This window comes from Saccopteryx leptura, chromosome 4 (genome assembly GCF_036850995.1).
Source record: "Saccopteryx leptura isolate mSacLep1 chromosome 4, mSacLep1_pri_phased_curated, whole genome shotgun sequence".
Lineage (NCBI taxonomy): Eukaryota > Metazoa > Chordata > Mammalia > Chiroptera > Emballonuridae > Saccopteryx > Saccopteryx leptura.
Window position 1 is genome coordinate 218,345,688 of NC_089506.1, and position 19,636 is coordinate 218,365,323.

The 19,636-nt window shown below is 56.1% G+C and overlaps 1 protein-coding gene across 12 annotated transcripts in view; it reads right to left on the bottom strand.

Annotated features, from left to right (window-relative positions):
• LOC136403957 (interleukin-4 receptor subunit alpha-like) overlaps nt 1-16,592 on the bottom strand; it is a 44,938-nt gene extending 28,346 nt beyond the window's left edge. For 2 of the 12 annotated variants that reach the window (XM_066383364.1, XM_066383360.1), the window contains exon 1: nt 16,141-16,240. Coding sequence is in view for 1 of the 12 variants with exons in the window: in XM_066383355.1 (XP_066239452.1) it covers nt 3,360-3,365 (6 nt within the window). In the remaining 11 variants the exon portion in view is untranslated. Of the gene's footprint in view, nt 1-3,359; nt 3,373-10,371; nt 10,389-10,567; nt 10,585-10,924; nt 10,937-11,553; nt 11,615-16,140; nt 16,241-16,416 lie in introns of those variants that run through there. The other 10 variants (XM_066383357.1, XM_066383362.1, XM_066383361.1 and 7 more) reach the window with 10 other exon arrangements.
• Nucleotides 16,593-19,636: the final 3,044 nt, after the last annotated feature.

A 19,636-nucleotide genomic window follows, 5' to 3' on the forward strand; every position in this document is an offset into this window, starting at 1 on the left:
GCACGTGATCAGGTGACCTCACTTTATCCTTATTGTCACATGTCCACAGTGCTCCCGTAGAGCCACGCGCTGTTCCGGACGCTTTAACCCCCACCAGCACCCTGAGGTGAGTACAATTACCAAACCCATTTTACAGACTCTGAATGGTCCCAAGAGAGGAAGGGAAGGAGAGGAGGGACAGGTGAGGAGTGAGTGACCAGCCGGGAGGAGGAAGGGCACAGCCAGCTCCCACCACCAGTCGGGCCCTTGGCTGCAGCCACGGGCAGGAGAGGGTGGCCGGCCCAGAAGACGACACTGTCCAACAGCACAGTCAGAGCTGTGACTCCACCCCCGGCAGCAGGGCGCCACTGCAGGGCATCGACAAGAGAGGGCTGCCGGCCCAGAGGACAACACTGTCCACCAGCACGGTCAGCGCTGTGACTGCACCCCCGGTCAGCGCTGTGACTCCACCCCCGGTCAGCGCTGACTCCACCCCCGGTCAGCGCTGTGACTGCACCCCCGGTCAGCGCTGTGACTCCACCCCCGGTCAGAGCTGTGACTCCACCCCCGGTCAGCGCTGTGACTGCACCCCCTGGTCAGCGCTGTGACTCCACCCCCGGTCAGCGCTGTGACTCCACCCCCGGTCAGCGCTGTGACTGCACCCCCCGGTCAGCGCTGTGACTCCACCCCCGGTCAGCGCTGTGACTCCACCCCCGGTCAGCGCTGTGACTGCACCCCCCGGTCAGCGCTGTGACTCTACCCCCCGGTCAGCACTGTGACTCCACCCCCCGTCAGCGCTGTGACTCTACCCCCCGGTCAGTGCTGTGACTCCACCCCCGGTCAGCGCTGTGACTCCACCCCCCAGTCAGTGCTGTGACTCCACCCCCGGTCAGCGCTGTGACTCCACCCCCGGTCAGCACTGTGACTGCACCCCCCGGTCAGCGCTGTGACTGCACCCCCCGGTCAGTGCTGTGACTCCACCCCCGGTCAGCGCTGTGACTCCACCCCCGGTCAGCACTGTGACTGCACCCCCCGGTCAGCGCTGTGACTCCACCCCCCAGTCAGTGCTGTGACTCCACCCCCGGTCAGCGCTGTGACTCCACCCCCGGTCAGCCTGTGACTCCACCCCCGGTCAGCGCTGTGACTCTACCCCCGTCAGCGCTGTGACTCCACCCCCAGTCAGCCAGCACTGTGACTGCACCCCCTGGTCAGCGCTGTGACTCCACCCCCAGTCAGCCAGCGCTGTGACTGCACCCCCCGGTCAGCGCTGTGACTGCACCCCCCGGTCAGCGCTGTGACTGCACCCCCCGGTCAGCGCTGTGACTGCACCCCCCGGTCAGCGCTGTGACTCCACCCCCGGTCAGCGCTGTGACTCCACCCCCCGGTCAGTGCTGTGACTCCACCCCCCGGTCAGCGCTGTGACTGCACCCCCTGGTCAGCGCTGTGACTCCACCCCCGTCAGCGCTGTGACTCCACCCCCGGTCAGCGCTGTGACTCCACCCCCGGTCAGCGCTGTGACTCCACCCCCGGTCAGCGCTGTGACTCCACCCCCCGGTCAGTGCTGTGACTCCACCCCCTGGTCAGCGCTGTGACTCCACCCCCGGTCAGCGCTGTGACTCCACCCCCGGCAGTGGGCGCCACTTCGGGGCATCAGACAGGAGAGGCACTACTTTCTAGGAGTCCCACTGGCCGTGTGTGCAGACAACCACAGGGCGACCCGGAGATGCTGATGGAGCTAGAGGAGGGGCAGGTGCCAGCCCCATTGGCAGTGGACACAGCAGGGCTCTGCCATGATGGCTGGGGGTGGGCAGCGGGGAGTGGGCAGGTGGTCCTGGGCGGATAGCGGTGCGGGGAAGGGAAGCGGGATTGCCAGGGGAACCACGCACTCTGCCACACTGCAGACACCGTGAGTGCACACGGCCATGGGCCCCGGGAGCCATCGGGAAGCCATGTGTCCTAGTGGCCGAGGCTCAAGAGGAAGGCTCGGGCTGGAGACAGGTTTGAGGGTCACCAGCTGTGGCTGAAGGCCTGGGGTTGTGCAGGGACACAACTTTGTCTGAGAGAGACAGGAGAGGGCTGGAGACTGTGACCTCCTTCATGGGATACGGCCAGCCAGACACCCTGGAGGGAGGCACCATCTTGGGGACAGGCTGGCATCTTGTGCCAATGGCCGTGCAATGTGTACACACAGTGTTGGCTGTGGACGTGTTGAGTCCAAGTGGCCAATGGGGCCCCTGGGAAGGTACCCAGGCAGCCCCACCTAGGACTCTGGAAGCCACAGCCATCTGCAGAAGGCACGGGAGGCCCTGGGAGGAGGCTAACCTGAGGACCTGGGTCCGACACCACCTGCTCAGAAGCAGCAGCCGACCCTTCCACCATCTGCCAGCCCCACTCCTGCTTTCCCTCTCTGCCCACTCTCATGCCCGCAGCACAGCACCCGCATGCATGCCCGTCACTGACCAAACGCCCGCAGGAGTGCCGGCTCCCGCAGGCCAGAGCCTGTGTCCGCACCTCCACGCTGTAGCCCCAGAGCCCAGGACAGAGCCCCGCACAGAGGAGGGGTCCACAGAGACCAGCCGAGTGCAGGAATGAATGGACACCCTCCCCCAGCCAAGTGCAGTAATGAATGGACACCCTCCCCCAGCCGAGTGCAGGGGCCCGGACAGCTGGGAGTTTCCGGCTCTCACTGCCGGATAAACACTGACCAGTTCTGGCTCGGAGTCTCCTTAATGCCCTAAGGCCGGCACTGCTGGGCCACCCGGGACCGCCACCTCCAGGGAGCTGGTAACTGGGGCATTGCCGTGATTATTACTCATTTCCCTGAAGAGCAGGCAGGCGCATGACGTCCGGCCCCAAGATGATAGATTCTGTCAGTCTCAGCGATAGTCACAGTTCCTAGTGGGCCTTCTGCCTGAAGTGTGCACAAGTCACCACAGCTGCCTCTGCGTGTCCCCGGTTCCCCAAGCCATTAGGGAAGCCATGGTCTCTAATGGCTCTTCTGCCCACAGGCTCCACCCCTCCCGACCAAAGAACGTGGCAAGTGCTGACTGTTACTATCATCCCCGCGTCGACCTGGGGAAACCAGGGCCCAGGAGGGTTCAGAAACCTGCCTGGGGATGTGCAGCTAGTAAGTGGTGGGGCTGGGATTTGAACCTAGACCTCCTGGCTCTGGAGTCCACGGCACAGCGCCCGGCACAGAGGAAGCAGCCGCAAACCTGGTCCTGTTGCACACGTCTCTGCTGGCTCCTTCAACAAGCCGTCTGGGAAAGACCTGGCCAAACAGTCCCCCGGCACACGGGGGGGAGGGGGGGACAAGGCTCAGACGGGTTCAGAAAGGGCCCCAAGGTGACGGGGCAGGAAGTGACCGAGCTAGGACTCGCCTCCATCCTGTTTGCCCAGTCCTCAGCAGTGAACTTGTCTCGATAGTGACCAGGACTTTGCCCCTGAGCCAACCCAAAGCAGCTAACACGTCAGCACAGATAAGCGCTCCCAGTTCCTGCCTGTAGACAGGCCGTGGGGGTTGGTGGCGGGGGAGGCGCTCCCTCTAGTTCTTCCTGTTGTCTCACCCCAAATCCTGCCTGGCAGTCAGGGACGCAGGCGTGCGGGGCCACTCATGTTGGCAGGGACTCCGGGACATCTAAGACACAGCGCATAATTCTGGGCCTAAGTGTGCGGGTCCCACCCTTGACTGTCTGGGGAACCTTGGCAAGCTTGGGGTCCCCTCAGAGCCTCAGTCTCCTCATCTGTGAAGTAAGGGCAGAACCATCTGCTTTGTGGGGTGGTGGCAGGGAGGCAGAGAGACCAGGGCTGTGGAGGAGGCCTCGGACAGTGCAGATGGAGCAGGTGACAAAAGCCCGTCTTGAGCACTAAGTAAGAGCACGGAGACGGTGAGTCAACGCCGGCGGGCGCAGCAGCACACAGAGGTCTCTGGCACGGGCGGCCATGGCAGCACAGACAGGTCTCGGCACGGGCGACCACGGCAGCACAGACAGGTCTCGGCACAGGTGACCATGGCAGCACACAGAGGTCTCTGGCACGAGCTGAGCGACAGAAGGGCGACACTGACTCCATTTATACCGAGTAAAACGGAGACAGAGAGGTCCCGGGGCAGAAGTCAGGACGGCGTCCTTGGAGGTGGCGGCAGGCTGGAGCCTTCTGGGGGCTGGCCACGCTTTGTTTCTGGACTGGGTCATACACGTACGTGTTCACTTTGTGAACATGAGTGAAGCGGCGAGCTTGTCCACACGTATGTTGCAATAAAAAGGGAAAGAAAAAAGACAGCCGAGAGGGAAGAGATCGGAGTGTGCAAATCCAGGGTACTGGGTGTGTCAACAGAGGTCTCAGAAGCGTCCGTCCTCAGGGCTGGAAGGACCCCAAAGACCCTCCGTGCACGCCCGGTGCTACTTCAGGTCCCCCAGGGACCGAAAGGACCCCAAAGGCCCTCCGTGCATGCCCAGTGCTACTTCAGGTGCCCCAGGGACCGAAAGGACCCCAAAGACCCTCCGTGCACGCCCAGTGCTACTTCAGGTGCCCCAGGGACCGAAAGGACCCCAAAGACCCTCCGTGCACGCCCGGTGCTACTTCAGGTCCCCCAGGGACCGAAAGGACCCCAAAGGCCCTCCGTGCACGCCCGGTGCTACTTCAGGTCCCCCAGGGACCGAAAGGACCCCAAAGGCCCTCCGTGCACGCCCGGTGCTACTTCAGGTCCCCCAGGGACCGAAAGGACCCCAAAGGCCCTCCGTGCACGCCCGGTGCTACTTCAGGTGCCCCAGGGACCTGCCCTCTGCTCAGCTGCTCCGGGCCCTCGGCCCCCTGCTTCAGGGCAGAGTCACCTCCTCCAGAGTAAACGCAAAGACCTGGAGAACTCAGGCGCGTGGCCTCGGTGAGTACAGAGGGACGAGCGATGAGCACCTGCTGTCCCACAGGGCAGCCCCGACACTGCTTCTGCGGTTTCCCCCGTGTGACAGAGGGACGAGCGGTGAGCACCTGCCGTCCCACGGGGCGGCCCCACACTGCTTCTGCGGTTTCCCCCGCAGGACAATAAAGGTCTTTTCATTTTCCAAAAGAAGCCAGAAATCCAGATTTCTATGTAAGTTATCTTGATTTATAAAGGTTGGAAAAGAGTTCAATATTTTAAAAATACACTCCATGTGCCCTGGCTGGTTAGCGCTTCATCCTGAAGTGCAGAGGTTCCAGGTTCAATTCCTGGCCAGGGCACATACAGGAACAGATCAGTGTCCCCCCCCCCCCCAAATAAATTAAAAACAAAAAAGAATAGCCTGATCTGTGGGAGCGCAGTATCAATAGATAAAGCATCGACCTGGAACACTGAGGTTGCCGGTTCAAAACCCTGGGCTTGCCTGGTCAAGGCACATAGGGGAGTTGATGCTTCCTGCTTCTCCCCCACTTCTCTCTCTCTCTCTCTCTCTCTCTCTTTCTCTATAAAATGAATAAATAAAATCTTAAAAAAAAAATACTCCACATTTGTGGTCCTTCTTTGGCTTACAATCACCGCGTTGTCCTCTTGGGTGGGTGGGTAAGTGTCCTGAGATGCCAGGGGACCCCAACGAGTAGAAACACCAACAGGCTAGACCCCCCCGCCCACCTTCCCCAAGCACCAGCACCCCACACGTTCCCTGCCTTCCGTTGCCTATTACCTTGTGCTCACCATGGTGTTGGTCAAATAAGTTTGTAAATATGATATATATGTTTGCTCGCTTATAGTTTGCATTGGGTATGGGGGACAGGCTATAAGCAGGCAGGGTCCTTATAGCCTAAGGCTTAGTTTTAAGAGCTTTCCCACCCTTTTAATACTAAGATCTTTTCAACACTAAGCTTTTCCCCACACCTTGACTGTTGCATGGTGGAGGGTGGTGCACTCTCATGAGGAATCCCATTTATGCCTCAGATAAGTGACTTTGTATCAGAGACTTCCTTGTTTGTATATTGGATTAAAGGTTTTGATTTCTACACTATAAAATGGGGCAGAGGAGCCCATGCTGAGAGGAGAGCAGAGAAAGGCCACGTGGAGGAGAGGAGAAGCAGCCAAGATGGTGGAGTGCTGGAGGAGAAGCCAGTTTGTGCAGAGAGAAGGAGATGGAGAACAGAGGTGAATAAGGCTGGTGAGCTAGAAACCTTTGATTCTAGGAAACTCGGATGAGTCAGTGGCTTTGAGAGCCCTGAATGGAAAGGGAAATGTTTTCCCACTGTGTGTATTTCTTGCCCGCCCGGTGCAAACTAGGATAAAGATGATGGCCCACCAGTTCTTGGCTTTGTTGTTTCATTACCGTCTGTCCGAATCAACTGTGAACCTGCATGGGCCAGGTGGCTGTGATGGTGGCCATGGCTACTGGCTTTACAGGGAGATTAATACTGAATAAAACAGAAAAAGTCAAGGCATCAACGTATTAAAGAGAGAATGGTGGCTGTTTGTTGGGCGGATAAAATGTATTATGCTCACTTTGTTAAAGATGGCGCTGCCCACGTGGAGGCCATTGCCCAGGTGATATTAATGTGTGTTGGGGGCAGGCTGTGGGCAGGCAGAATCCTTGTAGCCTGGGGCTTGGTTTTGGGACTAAGCCTTTCCCACCCTTTTTGATGTGGGGTGGTACAATCCCATCATGCCCCAGATAAGTGACTTTGTATTAGAGACTTCTCTATTTTGTATATTGGATTAAAGGTTTTGATTTCTACACTATAAAATGGGGGCAGAACGGGAGCTTGCTCTCTTGGTTCCTGAGATTAGCATTAGAGAGCAGAGAGCAGAGAGAGGCCAAGTGGAAGAGGCCAGGAGAAGCAGCCAAGATGGCGGAGTGTTGAGTAAGAGGCCAGTTTGTGCAGAGTTTGTGCTGGGAAAAGGAAGGAGATGGGAAACAGAGGTGAATAAGTCTGGTGAGCTAGAAACCTTTGATTCTAGGAAACTTGGATAAGTCAGTAGCTTTGTGAACACTGAATGTGAGTGGGTTTTGGAGCCCAGTGTGTGTTTTTACTTGCCCGCCGGGTGCAAGCTAGGATTAAAGATCATGGCCCATCAGTTTTTGGCTCCGTTGTTTCTTTACCGACTGTCCGAATCCAATGTGAACCTGCATGGGCCAGGCTGCTGTGATAGTGGCCCTGGCGACTGGCTTTACACTGTTTTACACCGATAAATATTAGGTGGAAGCCGCAGGGGGCCAGTCCACTGGGGAGGGGGGAGAGCCTCCTTTCAGCTCCTCTTGGCAACAGGCAGGTCGGTATAAACCCCTGGCTAGGTCTGACCCGGAGGGACTCCAGCTGGACCACCTGATCCCGTATGAGAGAGCTGACCGGCCACGCCCCTTCCCGGGTCTGTGGGTGGGCACCGGGGAGAGCCGGACCAAAGCCCACGGCTGGTGTGTTCCAGAAGGAAAATGTATTTGAAAAGCCTGGGTGCAGGCGGCTGAGACAGACAAAGCTGTATCGGCCCGGCCCGGCCCCGGGGGAGGGCTGGAGTAAGTAAGGTATTTACAGTGTAGTCAGGGGTCTTGGAAAAGGCGGCTGACATCGCTGCCTCTGTGGGTACAACAAGGTCATCCTTCTTCCTGCGTGGGCTGAAGAGGTGCCACAGCTTCTCCAAACTGTTTATCTCGGGGCTCAGCCGTCTAAAGGAGGCCTGTGCTAGTTCACAAGGTCCCAGCCCGCCAGGCAGGCGGAGATTTCAAGCCAGTCAGCCCCGCCCCCCCCCCCTTACTGGTTCGCACTGCCCTTGGAATGGGGGTGGGGGGGCTGATCTGGTATCAGAAGACAGCGCCTCTGGGCCTGCAATTAGGCTTTTACAAACACTTATTGTGATTTAAAACTCCTCCTATTTGTCAGGTCTCTTCCCAGCAATGGAAGCTTTCCCTGACATTTCTACATTTCAAAGTGGAGGCCAGGAAGCCATTAAGCGAGAGAATTAGCAAGCCAATTAACTGCAGAGGACAATGTGCTGCTTTGAGACTGGCTAAGAAATTGGGTGAGGGGAGTTTTAGATTTAAAGGAGTGTGGTAAGGTACCAAAGAATTGCAGGAAAAGTCAGGCTTCTTGCCCCGTCCTTTCTTTAGAGAATGGAGGGAGAAGAAAGCAGAAGCTTTCTGGCTTGCAAGCATGACTCGGTCATTTAGTTTAACTATAGAATAAAGGTTATCTGAAGAACTTCCTTTCCCTTTCAATAAGAGACAATATTTACATACCCTACACTGATTTTAACTCTCCCTCCCTTCCTGGAATCCAGAGCAAAGGGAGGGGAGATAGACACTAAAAGATTTGTGAATGTCTTTGATATGTAAAGTGACATCTCTATTGTGTTACCTTGAAAGTTTTAATGTCTTTTTATAGATCCTCTAGACCAGGGGTAGTCAACCTTTTTATACCTACCGCCCACTTTTGTATCTCTTGTTAGTAGTAAAATTTTCTAACCACCCACCGGTTCCACAGTAATGGTGATTTATAAAGTAGGGAAGTCACTTTACTTTATAAAATTTATAAAGCAGAGTTACAGCAAGTTAAAGCGTATAATAATAATTACTTACCAAGTACTTTATGTTGGATTTTCGCTAAGTTTGGCAGAATAAATCTTTATAAAACAATTTAGTATAGTTAAATCTATCTTTTTATTTATACTTTGGTTGCTCCGCTACCGCCCACCATGAAAGCTGGAACGCCCACTAGTGGGCGGTAGGGACCAGGTTGACTACCACTGATCTAGACAAATGTTATAAGCTTGTTAATGATTGTATCATGCTCCTCCTTCTCCCCCAACCTGTATGTGGTTAAGGGTACATAACCAGCCTCAGAGCTATATTCAACACTGCACGATTTGGGTCAGCTATACCCTGTGTAAGTGATATGCAGCTGGCTTATTAATAAATCTCCTCCTAAAAAGTCTTCTGTACCCTGCCTTGGTGTCTCTACATAAAACCGTGGAATTAAGTTACGCTACTTTACATAAGGGGGCTCTGGTTTTAAAAGCTGCCCTGAACCCAAACTTCACAATAAAAGGAGCAATTGACCAAGAAGTTATAAAAATCACGAATTCTTTTTCTACTCATATATTTTACTTAGATGCACCTAATAACAGCTTTGAAAAGAAAGCAAAACAAAAATAAAAAACAAGAGAAGGTCACGGACAAAAGAACTGATCCTCTATCCTAGGGGGAGAAGAATCAGATAGACAAGAACACAGACAATATAAATGCTATAGTTAGCAAACTTGACCTAATAAACAGATTTCTAGAACTTTATATCCAATAGAAAACATACCTCCTTTCAAATGCAAGAGAACCACACAGAAAAATTAACCGGAAAATCTTAAGAAGAAAATCTCAACAAATTCTCCATCTTGATATCTTAGAAACCACAAATATTGATCATAATGCAATACATTTAGAAAGCAACAGTAAAAAAAAAAAATTAAAAAAAATCCATCCACTTTAAAAAATTTAATAGCACATACACTTTTAGAAGAAAGAGAAATTGAAACTATATTAGCAAGGAGTAACATTGTGTGCCAAGACCTGTGGAATAAAGTCAAAACAGTACTCAGAGAAAAAAATATAGCCATTTAGCCTGAAGTAGATCTATTAAAAATTAAGAAAGACTGATAATAATTGTTAACTTCAAACAAGGAATCTCAGAATGGAAGAAACTTTGATAGTAGCTCATGCAGAAGAGAAACCTGGAGGTTTTAACTGATAAACCCAATATTATCCCCCAGGGGGATGTGGCAACTACAAAGTATGATTGCAGGTTGCATTAACAGAGATATAGGCTCTAGATCTAAGGAAGTGATGGTCTCCCTCCTCTCTGACTAAGCAGGTTTTGCAGAAGTAGTAATGCGTTTTATTTGAGACTCTAACCAACTGGATCATGTCCAGAGCTAGACTGAACTCTATAACTCCCTGAGTCAGGAAGAATGATTAAAAGAACTATGGCTGTGTATTCTGAAAAAGAGAAACATTGGGCTGTTGTTGGAGGGCGAGGGTTACTGCGTCCGCGGGGCAGAACCAGAGCCAGCAAGTGAAAGCTCCTGGAAAGCGAATCTGGCTGAACCCCAGGAAAGAGCCTGCGCAGTCAGAGCGGTCCAGCTGGGCTGCCTCTCCAGGAAAGCCTGTGCTCCATCGTTAAGGCGAGACCGTCAGGAGGCTGTGGCTCTGTGGGCTCGGTCGCTGCCAGCCCAGAGCTGGGGTCTACTCTCCGAGAAGCCCCGCTTCCTCTTCTGAAAAGGCTGCCCCAGGAGGGCCTCAGGCCCCTTTGTGTTCCCCAGAACGGCTCTCAGGGGCTGTGACCGTGACCACGCCCCTTACTTCCCACCCACACATCTGCCCGCCTCCCCCAGCACAGTACCGCCCCCAGCACAGGGCCGCCCCCAGCACAGGGCCTCCCCCAGCACAGTACCTCCCCCAGCACAGTGCCTCCCCCGGCACAGCGCCGCCCCCGGCACAGCGCCTCCCCCGGCACAGCGCCTCCCCCGGCACAGCGCCGCCCCCGGCACAGCGCCCCCCCCCCCCCCCCCGGCACAGCACCGCCCCCAGCACAGCGCCGCCCCCAGCACAGCGCCCCCCCCAGCACAGGGCCGCCCCCAGCACAGTACCTCCCCCAGCACAGTGCCTCCCCCAGCACAGTGCCTCCCCCAGCACAGTACCGCCCCCAGCACAGTACCGCCCCCAGCACAGTGCCTCCCCCAGCACAGTACCTCCCCCAGCACAGTACCGCCCCCAGCACAGTGCCTCCCCCAGCACAGTACCTCCCCCAGCACAGGGCCTCCCCCAGCACAGTGCCTCCCCCAGCACAGTACCTCCCCCAGCACAGTACCTCCCCCAGCACAGTGCCGCCCCCAGCACAGTACCTCCCCCAGCACAGTACCTCCCCCAGCACAGTACCTCCCCCAGCACAGTGCCGCCCCCAGCACAGTACCTCCCCCAGCACAGTGCCGCCCCCAGCACAGCACCTCCCCCAGCACAGCGCCTCCCCCAGCACAGCGCCTCCCCCAGCACAGCACCGCCCCCAGCACAGTGCCGCCCCCAGCACAGCACCTCCCCCAGCACAGCGCCTCCCCCAGCACAGCGCCGCCCCCAGCACAGCACCGCCCCCAGCACAGCGCCTCCCCCAGCACAGGGCCTCCCCCAGCACAGTACCTCCCCCAGCACAGGGCCGCCCCCAGCACAGCACCGCCCCCAGCACAGCGCCTCCCCCAGCACAGGGCCTCCCCCAGCACAGTACCTCCCCCAGCACAGCGCCGCCCCCAGCACAGCACCGCCCCCAGCACAGCGCCTCCCCCAGCACAGCGCCGCCCCCAGCACAGGGCCTCCCCCAGCACAGCGCCGCCCCCAGCACAGGGCCTCCCCCAGCACAGCGCCTCCCCCAGCACAGCGCCTCCCCCAGCACAGCGCCGCCCCCAGCACAGCACCTCCCCCAGCACAGCGCCGCCCCCAGCACAGCGCCTCCCCCAGCACAGTACCTCCCCCAGCACAGTGCCGCCCCCAGCACAGTACCTCCCCCAGCACAGGGCCTCCCCCAGCACAGTGCCGCCCCCAGCACAGGGCCGCCCCCAGCACAGCGCCTCCCCCAGCACAGTACCGCCCCCAGCCCAGTGCCCAACTTGCGGTTGGGCCTCCACTGGACCTGTTCCCCAACGCGTCCTCACCGTCTGACCCTGGGGAAGGCGCTCACTGGTAAAAAGATCTGTAAATGATTCACACAAGTATTGGATCATCTGTAATGCCAATCCTGGCCTTGACCACACCCACTGGGTTGCTGGGATGACCCACAGCAGGCGGCACACCAGCAATGGCCGTAGTAGTAGGCGAGCCCCGTTTCTGTTACATGTTTAAACACTGAAAACTGAGGGCTCTGGAGCTGCTCGGTTCACAGCCCTGCTCTGCCACCTTCCAGCTATGTGACCTTGGACAAGTTACTAAACCATTCTGTGCAGTTTCTTCATCTGTAAAAGCTGCATAAGAGTAGTTCCTACCTTGCAGGGTTATTCTACAAGTCGAATGAGGTAATGCGGGTATCTGGCTCCTGTTTACCTCCCTGACCACGTTCCTGCCCCTCTTCGCCTTGCTCAATTCCATCCAACCGCATCAGCTTCCTTGTTGTGGGTCAAACGCACCAAGCCTGTTCCCACCTCAGGGCCTTTGCACTTGCCGGTCTCTGCCAGGAACACTCTTTTCCCAGATAACCACATGTCTTTTTACTTCAGGTCTTAGCTCTAAAGCCACCTCCTAGGAGTCACCTCCTCCACCAGACTGTCAGCTCCACAGGGACCCTCACTTGGCCTCTATGTCCCAGCCCCTGGCATGTTTGCTGAGTGAATGTAAGCCGCGAGCCGGGCGCTGGCACTCAAAACAAGTTATGATACTTTTCACTTGTAAGCTGCTCTGCAGGCTGCAGGCTGTTAGTCCCTTAATAAATGCTCTGCTCAGAACTGCGCACCCTCCCCTCAGGAAGTCTGTTCCACCAAACCCCGGAGGGCCACGCGCCCCTCCCCTCACCCCGACCCACATCCTCCGTCCTTCCCGGGAGGGAGGAGAAGGGCACTCGGATGCTGGCCCGGCTGGTGATCGCCCAGCAAGTCACAGCGCCCAGGCCTGCTTTAGCCGAGAGCCTAGTTTTCTTGAGCAACCTCGAGGCGGTGACGAGGCCCATGGAGGCCTCAAGCGGGAGGATGAGTCAGGCGAAGCCAAACCTGAAACCTCAGAGCCATCACCACTTCTTGGAAAGGCTGACACGCGCAGAGACAGACCTGCGCACGCAGGGCCCGTGAGCAGCGGAAGCGAGGTGGGCGGGGTGGACAAGATCTCTGCTGGGGCCCCTCTGCCTGGCCGGTGCCTCCAGGCCTCCGCCCCTTGTCCTTCTAATGTCCTTCGGAGGGGCCCTGACCCGTCCCGCACCGGGCTTCACTGTCCTCCCGCACTGTCACCACTCAATGGGACACTGCTCGTCCACGATCTCTTGTGTGATACCCGGGGGGTCAGGCGTGTTTCTTTTTTTTTTTTTTTGTATTTTTTTTTCTGAAGCTGGAAACGGGGAGAGACAGTCAGACAGACTCCCACATGTGCCTGACAGGGATCCACCCGGCACGCCCACCAGGGGCGATGCTCTGCCCCTCCGGGGGGCCGCTCTGCCGCGACCAGAGCCACTCTAGCGCCTGGGGCAGAGGCCAAGGAGCCATCCCCAGCGCCCGGGCCATCTTTGCTCCAATGGAGCCTCGGCTGTGGGAGGGGAAGAGAGAGACAGAGAGGAAGGAGGGGGTGGGGGGTGAAGAAGCAAATGGGCGCTTCTCCTATGTGCCCTGGCCGGGAATCGAACCCTGGTCCCCCGCACGCCAGGCCGACGCTCTACCGCTGAGCCAACCGGCCAGGGCTCGGGCGTGTTTCTGAACCCAGATGCACTCAGACTGTACAAGGCCATCTCGTACCAAATGCCAGCTGGAAGCACCCCACCCCCACGTGACCTGAGCAGCCCCCGCAATCGTCATATGAGAATCTCTGCAGGACAGACGTGCATTCACGCCCAGGATGAGAAATAAAGACCCAAAGAGCCTGGCGGTCACCTGGTTCACTCACGACAGGCGACAGGCGCTGCTCCCGACTGGGTTGTGAAAAGCTGCCGGTTTTCAGAGGGATTTCGGAATTACTGATCTGGGTGTCGCTCTGTCGGTATACATTTGTTTGCGGGCTGCCCGCCTTCTCAACTAGAATTTAAACTCCAGGAAGGCAGGGACTTTGTCCAGTGCTCTGTCAGTAGCGCCGGGCACAGTGCCTGGCACGTGTGGGTAGGTGCTCAATAAATATGAGAAGAAGAAATGAGTGAGGAAGCCAGGTGCTGGGTATGGAGAAGCAACTCTGTCCTAAATGGGGAGAGAAACTGCAGTCACTGAGCCAAGGCAAGGTGCCTATAAAAATTATCTCACAACCCCCCATTACCCACTTTACTGACAGGCACACTGAGGCTCAGAGAGGTTAGCAACTGCCTCCGGGTCACAGCGAGGAAGCCACAAGCTCACATGTGAACCTGGGGCCCCGTCTTCAAGCCCTTGCCCTCCTCTGTGCCTCTAGCTCAGAGAGGCAGAGAAACTGGCTGCAAGTCACACAACAACGCAACGCGGATACGGCCAGTCAGGTGCTGGCTCCTGCCGGACCCTCCAGCCACTGCTGGGTCTCCGGTCCTCACTCTTCCAAGGGCCAGTTCACACAACATCCTCTCTTCTGGACTAGGATGGTTAACTCTTTCGTGGACCAGTCGGAGATTAAAAACCACTGCCTTAGGGGGCACCCCCCCAGCCCCACCAGGGCTTTCTGCAGACAGACCCGGGATCGTGCAGTACAAAACACATCGGTACTGAGTCACCGCCCAGAATGTGGAAATCCTCAGGTCATCCCAGACCTGCTGGGAAACGGGTGTGTTGTAACCAGGGCAACTGACAGTGGTTTCCCCCCTGCTGCCTTCCCATGGCCTCCCTCCAGATTCCGCTCCGAAGGCCCAGGAATCTGCATTGGGACGCTTATCGCTCGGGCGAAGGTACAACGCACTGGCCTGCTCCTCAGCACGGCATTGGAGACCTTCTCCCACGTGGCCAAGCCCACCTTTCTGTCCGTCCTCTCTGACTCTCCCGTTCCCCAGGCACCACACGCCACGCTTTTCTCACTTCCCAGCCTCCGCCCACGCTGTTCCCTGCTCAGCTTACCTTTCCCTCCCATTCTCCACCTGCCAGCTCCTCTGCAGCCCCTCCAAGGCTGGCTCAGGGGCCCCTGCTCCGGGAAGCCCGTCTCACTGCCCCATGAAGAGTCAATCACTCCGAGTGTGCCCCCTCTCCCCAGAGGGAGGCCTCCTTCAGGCCAAACACCAGTGCCCTGAACAGCACCGGGGCAGAGCGCAGGGGGCCCTGTGCGCGCTAGTGAGGGAGGCGATGGCTGGGCTGGTCACCCCCAGTCCGCAGCTCAGCACCCTCCTCTGTAGTCACAGGGTGGACGGACTAGCTGAGTTCAGGGGCTTCTGCAGGACTCCGGAGTCCCCTGACTGTGCACCACCCTGGCCAAATGGACAGCCAAGCCTCAGTTTCCCCATCAGACTTCAGGATGTTAATAAAAGTGCTGATGTCCCAGCAAATGCTCCAGCTTCTAAGAGGCCACCCCTCGGGGAGGAGCCGCAGGGGGTCACAGCTCACAGAGGACCGGGGACAGGCAGAGACTAGGAGTCAAGCGGGATTAGTGTTGGCCAGGGGGCGATCCGTGAACCCCAGCATGGACCACCAGTCTGCTGGTCCTCAAGTCTCTCCTGGTTACAGGAAATATAAATTTTGGCTTTGTTTTAAATCCAGTTTCCGAGCTTATTGAATCTGAATCTCAAGGAAGGGGACCTGGGAATCTGCAGTTCATTCAGATGCCGGGAGAACTCGTCTATAGGGTAGTTTGACAGCTACCGTTGGCAGGTGGAGGACAGGAGGCTCCAGCGTCAGACAGCCTGGGTCCCGTCCTGACCCACACTTTCCGGGTGGGCCTCACCCTGGGCAAGTTGTTTCAGCTTCCTGTGCCAGCGTGCCCTGATCTGGAAAACGGCCCTGATGCACAGCAGGACGCGGAAGGTTTTCTGAGATTTAATTAACTCAGAATAATACACTCAGTGTTCAGAACGGCGCCTGTAGATAAATAAGCCCCAGCGAAATGCTCACGAGTACTGGATCCATTCAACAATATTCAAATAAAGAGGCCAAAAGTGAAACGGGCCTTATTTCCCCAGATTCTTTGACCTCATAAACAACTAGACAGTTTTTCAGAACTGTCCCACCCTTTCCTTCCCCACCATCCTCACCAAATCCCTGTGCGCGGGCCGGCCCACAGAAGGGCTCCGCGTGGCCCAAGACCTGTGTCACCTCACCCTTTCCACATTCTCAAGCCCCCACGGAGGCCGTCCCCGTGGATGTTTCAGACAGTACCAGTTTGGGGGCGCCGGCCTTCTGGACACCCGGGCCAGCCTCCCTTCCCAGCTCTGTGCCGCGGCTGCCCCGGGTGCTGTGCACTGAGCTGGCTGCACCCCGTGCGCGTGTCGGGGCGTCCTAGGTCCCCGCCACCTGGCCCCGCCGGCGGCCCAGCACTTCCCAGACACCCGCTGCGTGTCCAGGGCGAACCCCCGCCTCCGCCCCGCGCGGGCCTCGCATCTTACCTGCGGGCTCCGGTCCACTCGCCCAGCAGGCGCCCGAGCGGGAAGTGGGGACCTCGGCGCTACCCGGCCGGCGGCGCTGCGCGGGGCTTTCCTGGGGCGGGACCCAGGGACCCACTTCTCCTGACTTCCAGTGCCCGCCCCGCGCCCGCCCCAGATGTGCAGGCACCGCCCCCCGCGTCCGCCCCCAGATGTGCAGGCACCGCCCCGCCCGCCCAGGGCCTCCGGTCCAGCTTCCCTGTTCCTGTTCCTCTGCTCCCTCCAGGCCCGCCCGCTGACCTTTCCTGGGGGCGTCCCTGATCGCGGTCTCCCCCCGCAGCAGCCCGAGGTCACGCCCCGCGGAGAACCCGCAGTAGTTACCCGGTGCTCTCGGAATGAAAGCCCTTCTCCGGAGGAGGCCCCGATTCGCTCTGGCTGGTCCCTGCGCCCCTCCCACTGCAGCTTGATCTCTTCTCCCCCCCAGAAGCCCAGCAGCGGCTAAGTGCCAATGTGTGTTCTTTCCTCCCGCAAATATGATATTTACTGAGCACCCACTATATGTTAGGCTCCAGAAAAGTTTAGACAGTAAAACAACCCTTCGATCAATAGCTAGTCCATCTAATAGGCCTGCCCTAGGGCTTATGTGAACTCATTTAATCCTCACAACTCCCTACGAGGAGACTCTATTACTACCAGTGGTGGGATTCAAACAATTTAACAAGCATTTCTCTGCCCTAATGATGATTTTTTTTTTTTTTTTTGTATTTTTCTGAAGCTGGAGACGGGGAGAGACAGTCAGACAGACTCCCGCATGCACCCCACCGGGATCCACCTGGCACGCCCACCAGGGGGCGATGCTCTGCCCCTCCGGGGAGTCGCTCTGTTGCAACCAGAGCCACTCTAGTGCCTGGGGCAGAGGCCAAGGAGCCATCCCCAGCGCTCGGGCCATCTTTGCTCCAATGGAGCCTCGCTGCGGGAGGGGAAGAGAGAGACAGAAAGGAAGAAGAGGGGGTGGGGTGGGAAAGCAGATGGGCGCTTCTCCTGTGTGCCCTGGCCGGGAATCGAACCCAGGACTTCTGCACGCCAGGCTGACGCTCTACCACTGAGCCAACTGGCCAGGGCCCTAATGATAATTTGAAGTATAGAAAAAGATTTACTGAAAGGTAGTTTATTATTTCATGCATTTAATACTTAAATAAGAACAATAAAAGAAGCACACAACACTAGATTATGTTATAAGAAAGAGTTTTAAAATATTAATGAAAAAATATCAAATAATACCTGACACAAAAATACAAGTTGTCACCCCTCTGGTTGTTTGGCATTTCTTCTCTTTACGTTATGTGTTTGTTTACTGAAGTAACAAACACGAGGGATTTAAAATGTAGTATTTCATCAAAGGTATAATGAGTTTTATGAAATGAATAAATAAATATTACCAGCATAGTTCCATCAAATTTTTTCACCTATGGATGGAATGAACATTACTATGGGCGCTTAGAATACGCTGTTGCACAGACGAACATAAATTTGTGATGTCCACATTGGGCTGCTACTCAAGCGCCCACCTTAGAGAGAACCCTGATGACAAGTTCCATTTTGACCACTGGTCCTCTGACTCAACAAAAAATTAGGTATTGCTTCTGCCGGAACAGTGTGAACCCGCAAAATGCCACCACTGGGCTGAACTCAGAGTGGTTTGGCTGGTGATCACTCCTGCGCCCTGGCCGTTAGCCCCTGCATTGACATTCGGGCTGTTTTATGGCGTTGAGCATTTGAAGCTGAGGGGTACACGATCATGAATAATCCCTGGTCGGGTCAAGATTTGTGGACATGAGTTTTACCAGGACCGTTCCCGACAGCTCCAGCAGGTTGTATCAAGGAGAAGGGTTTGTTCCTGCTTGGAAAAGCCACACACGGTCACACTCAACCACACACACTCACTCACACCCCCAGAGTCTCCTGCCCAAACACCTTCACACTCACAACATCCTCACACACTCACACATGCACTAGTACTTGTATACTCATATATCCACACACATTCACACTCATACACATGACACGATCCACCCCTATGTTCACATTCATCACACTCAGGTCTTTACGTACCACACACGTTCATAGCCACTCACACTCATCCACACACCCTGCGTGTTCACACCTACACTCACAAACCCACACACATTCACAGCCACGCATGGGCTCAAACTCATACACTGGCACACACACCACTGCCTTACACACTCATCACTCGCACACGCACGCGGTCAGAATTTGAGCCCTGGTAGTCCAGAATGAGCGCCATGGGCGTCCCTTTGTAAAGAGGGGACGTCCCCTCTTCCCTCCAGTCCTGGTGTCCCAGAGCTGGCGCCCAATCTCATCTGCTCCACGGGCTCTTTCCTCACTCACCACCAGCCTGCCTGCGTCCGCACCAACTCCTCCACTTCCTGGCTGTGGGACTTGGGGCAAAGCCGGTCAGTCCCCTGTGCCCCCCCCCCCCCTTGCTGTGTGAGGAGGCTGGGATGGAACACGTGACACGTGCCAGGGATTGTATGAGGCACCCAATCGGTGAGCATTGCTTTCTTATCAGAATGTTGATGAGAAGGAAGCCAGATCGGAACCTGTTCCTTCCGCCCGCTTGCGGGGGTGGGAAAGGGGGCGGGAGCTGAAGACAGGACAAGACCTAGCAGATGCGGTCAGCTGTGAAGACGAAGACCGGGAATGGGGGGGGATGCGCAGTTCTTCGTGCTTTCCCTGCAACTTTTCTCTGAGTCTGAAATTATGTCAACAAGGAGTTAAAGCAAACAACATAGTCCTGAGGCCCAAGAGAGATAATAAATGTGAAGCTGTCCTCTGGTACACAGTCCCCGCCCGGGCTGCCCGAACTTTGTCAGGGGCTGCTCTGTGTCGGGCCTTGGAGAGGGGCCTGGAGGCCCCCACGTGATAAAATCTCAGGCCCTGGATTCAGGGGCTTCCCATGTATTGCCTCAATCCAGGCGCAGCTCACATGACGTCACAGCACATGCCCTTGTTTTTAACCTTATTCTTCAGGGTTTAAAAAAATTAATAAAAATTAATTAAAAAATTTTATAAGTGTAGATTTACAGAAAAATTGATAATACAGATAGTTCTCATATATACCCCACCCCTGTCCACAATTTCTCTTGTTACTACTATTTTGTGTTAATGTGGTACATTTGCTACAATTAGTGAATCAAATTTATACACTGTTATTAACTAAAGTCTGTAGTTTACCTAAAGGTTCACTCTTTCTCTTGTACAAACGGGTAACGCCTCGTGTTCGCCAGTATGGCAACAAAAGAGGAGTTTCACCTCCTACAATAACCCAGGCTTCACCTTTCCTCCCCTCCCCCCGAATCCTAGACCACACTGATCTTACTGTCCCCAGAGGTCTGCCTGTGTCAGCATGTCATAGAGCTGGAATCAGACAGTATAGCCTCTTAAGACTGGTTTCTTTCACTTAGTCATAAGCTTTTAGGGCGCCTCCTTTCTTTTT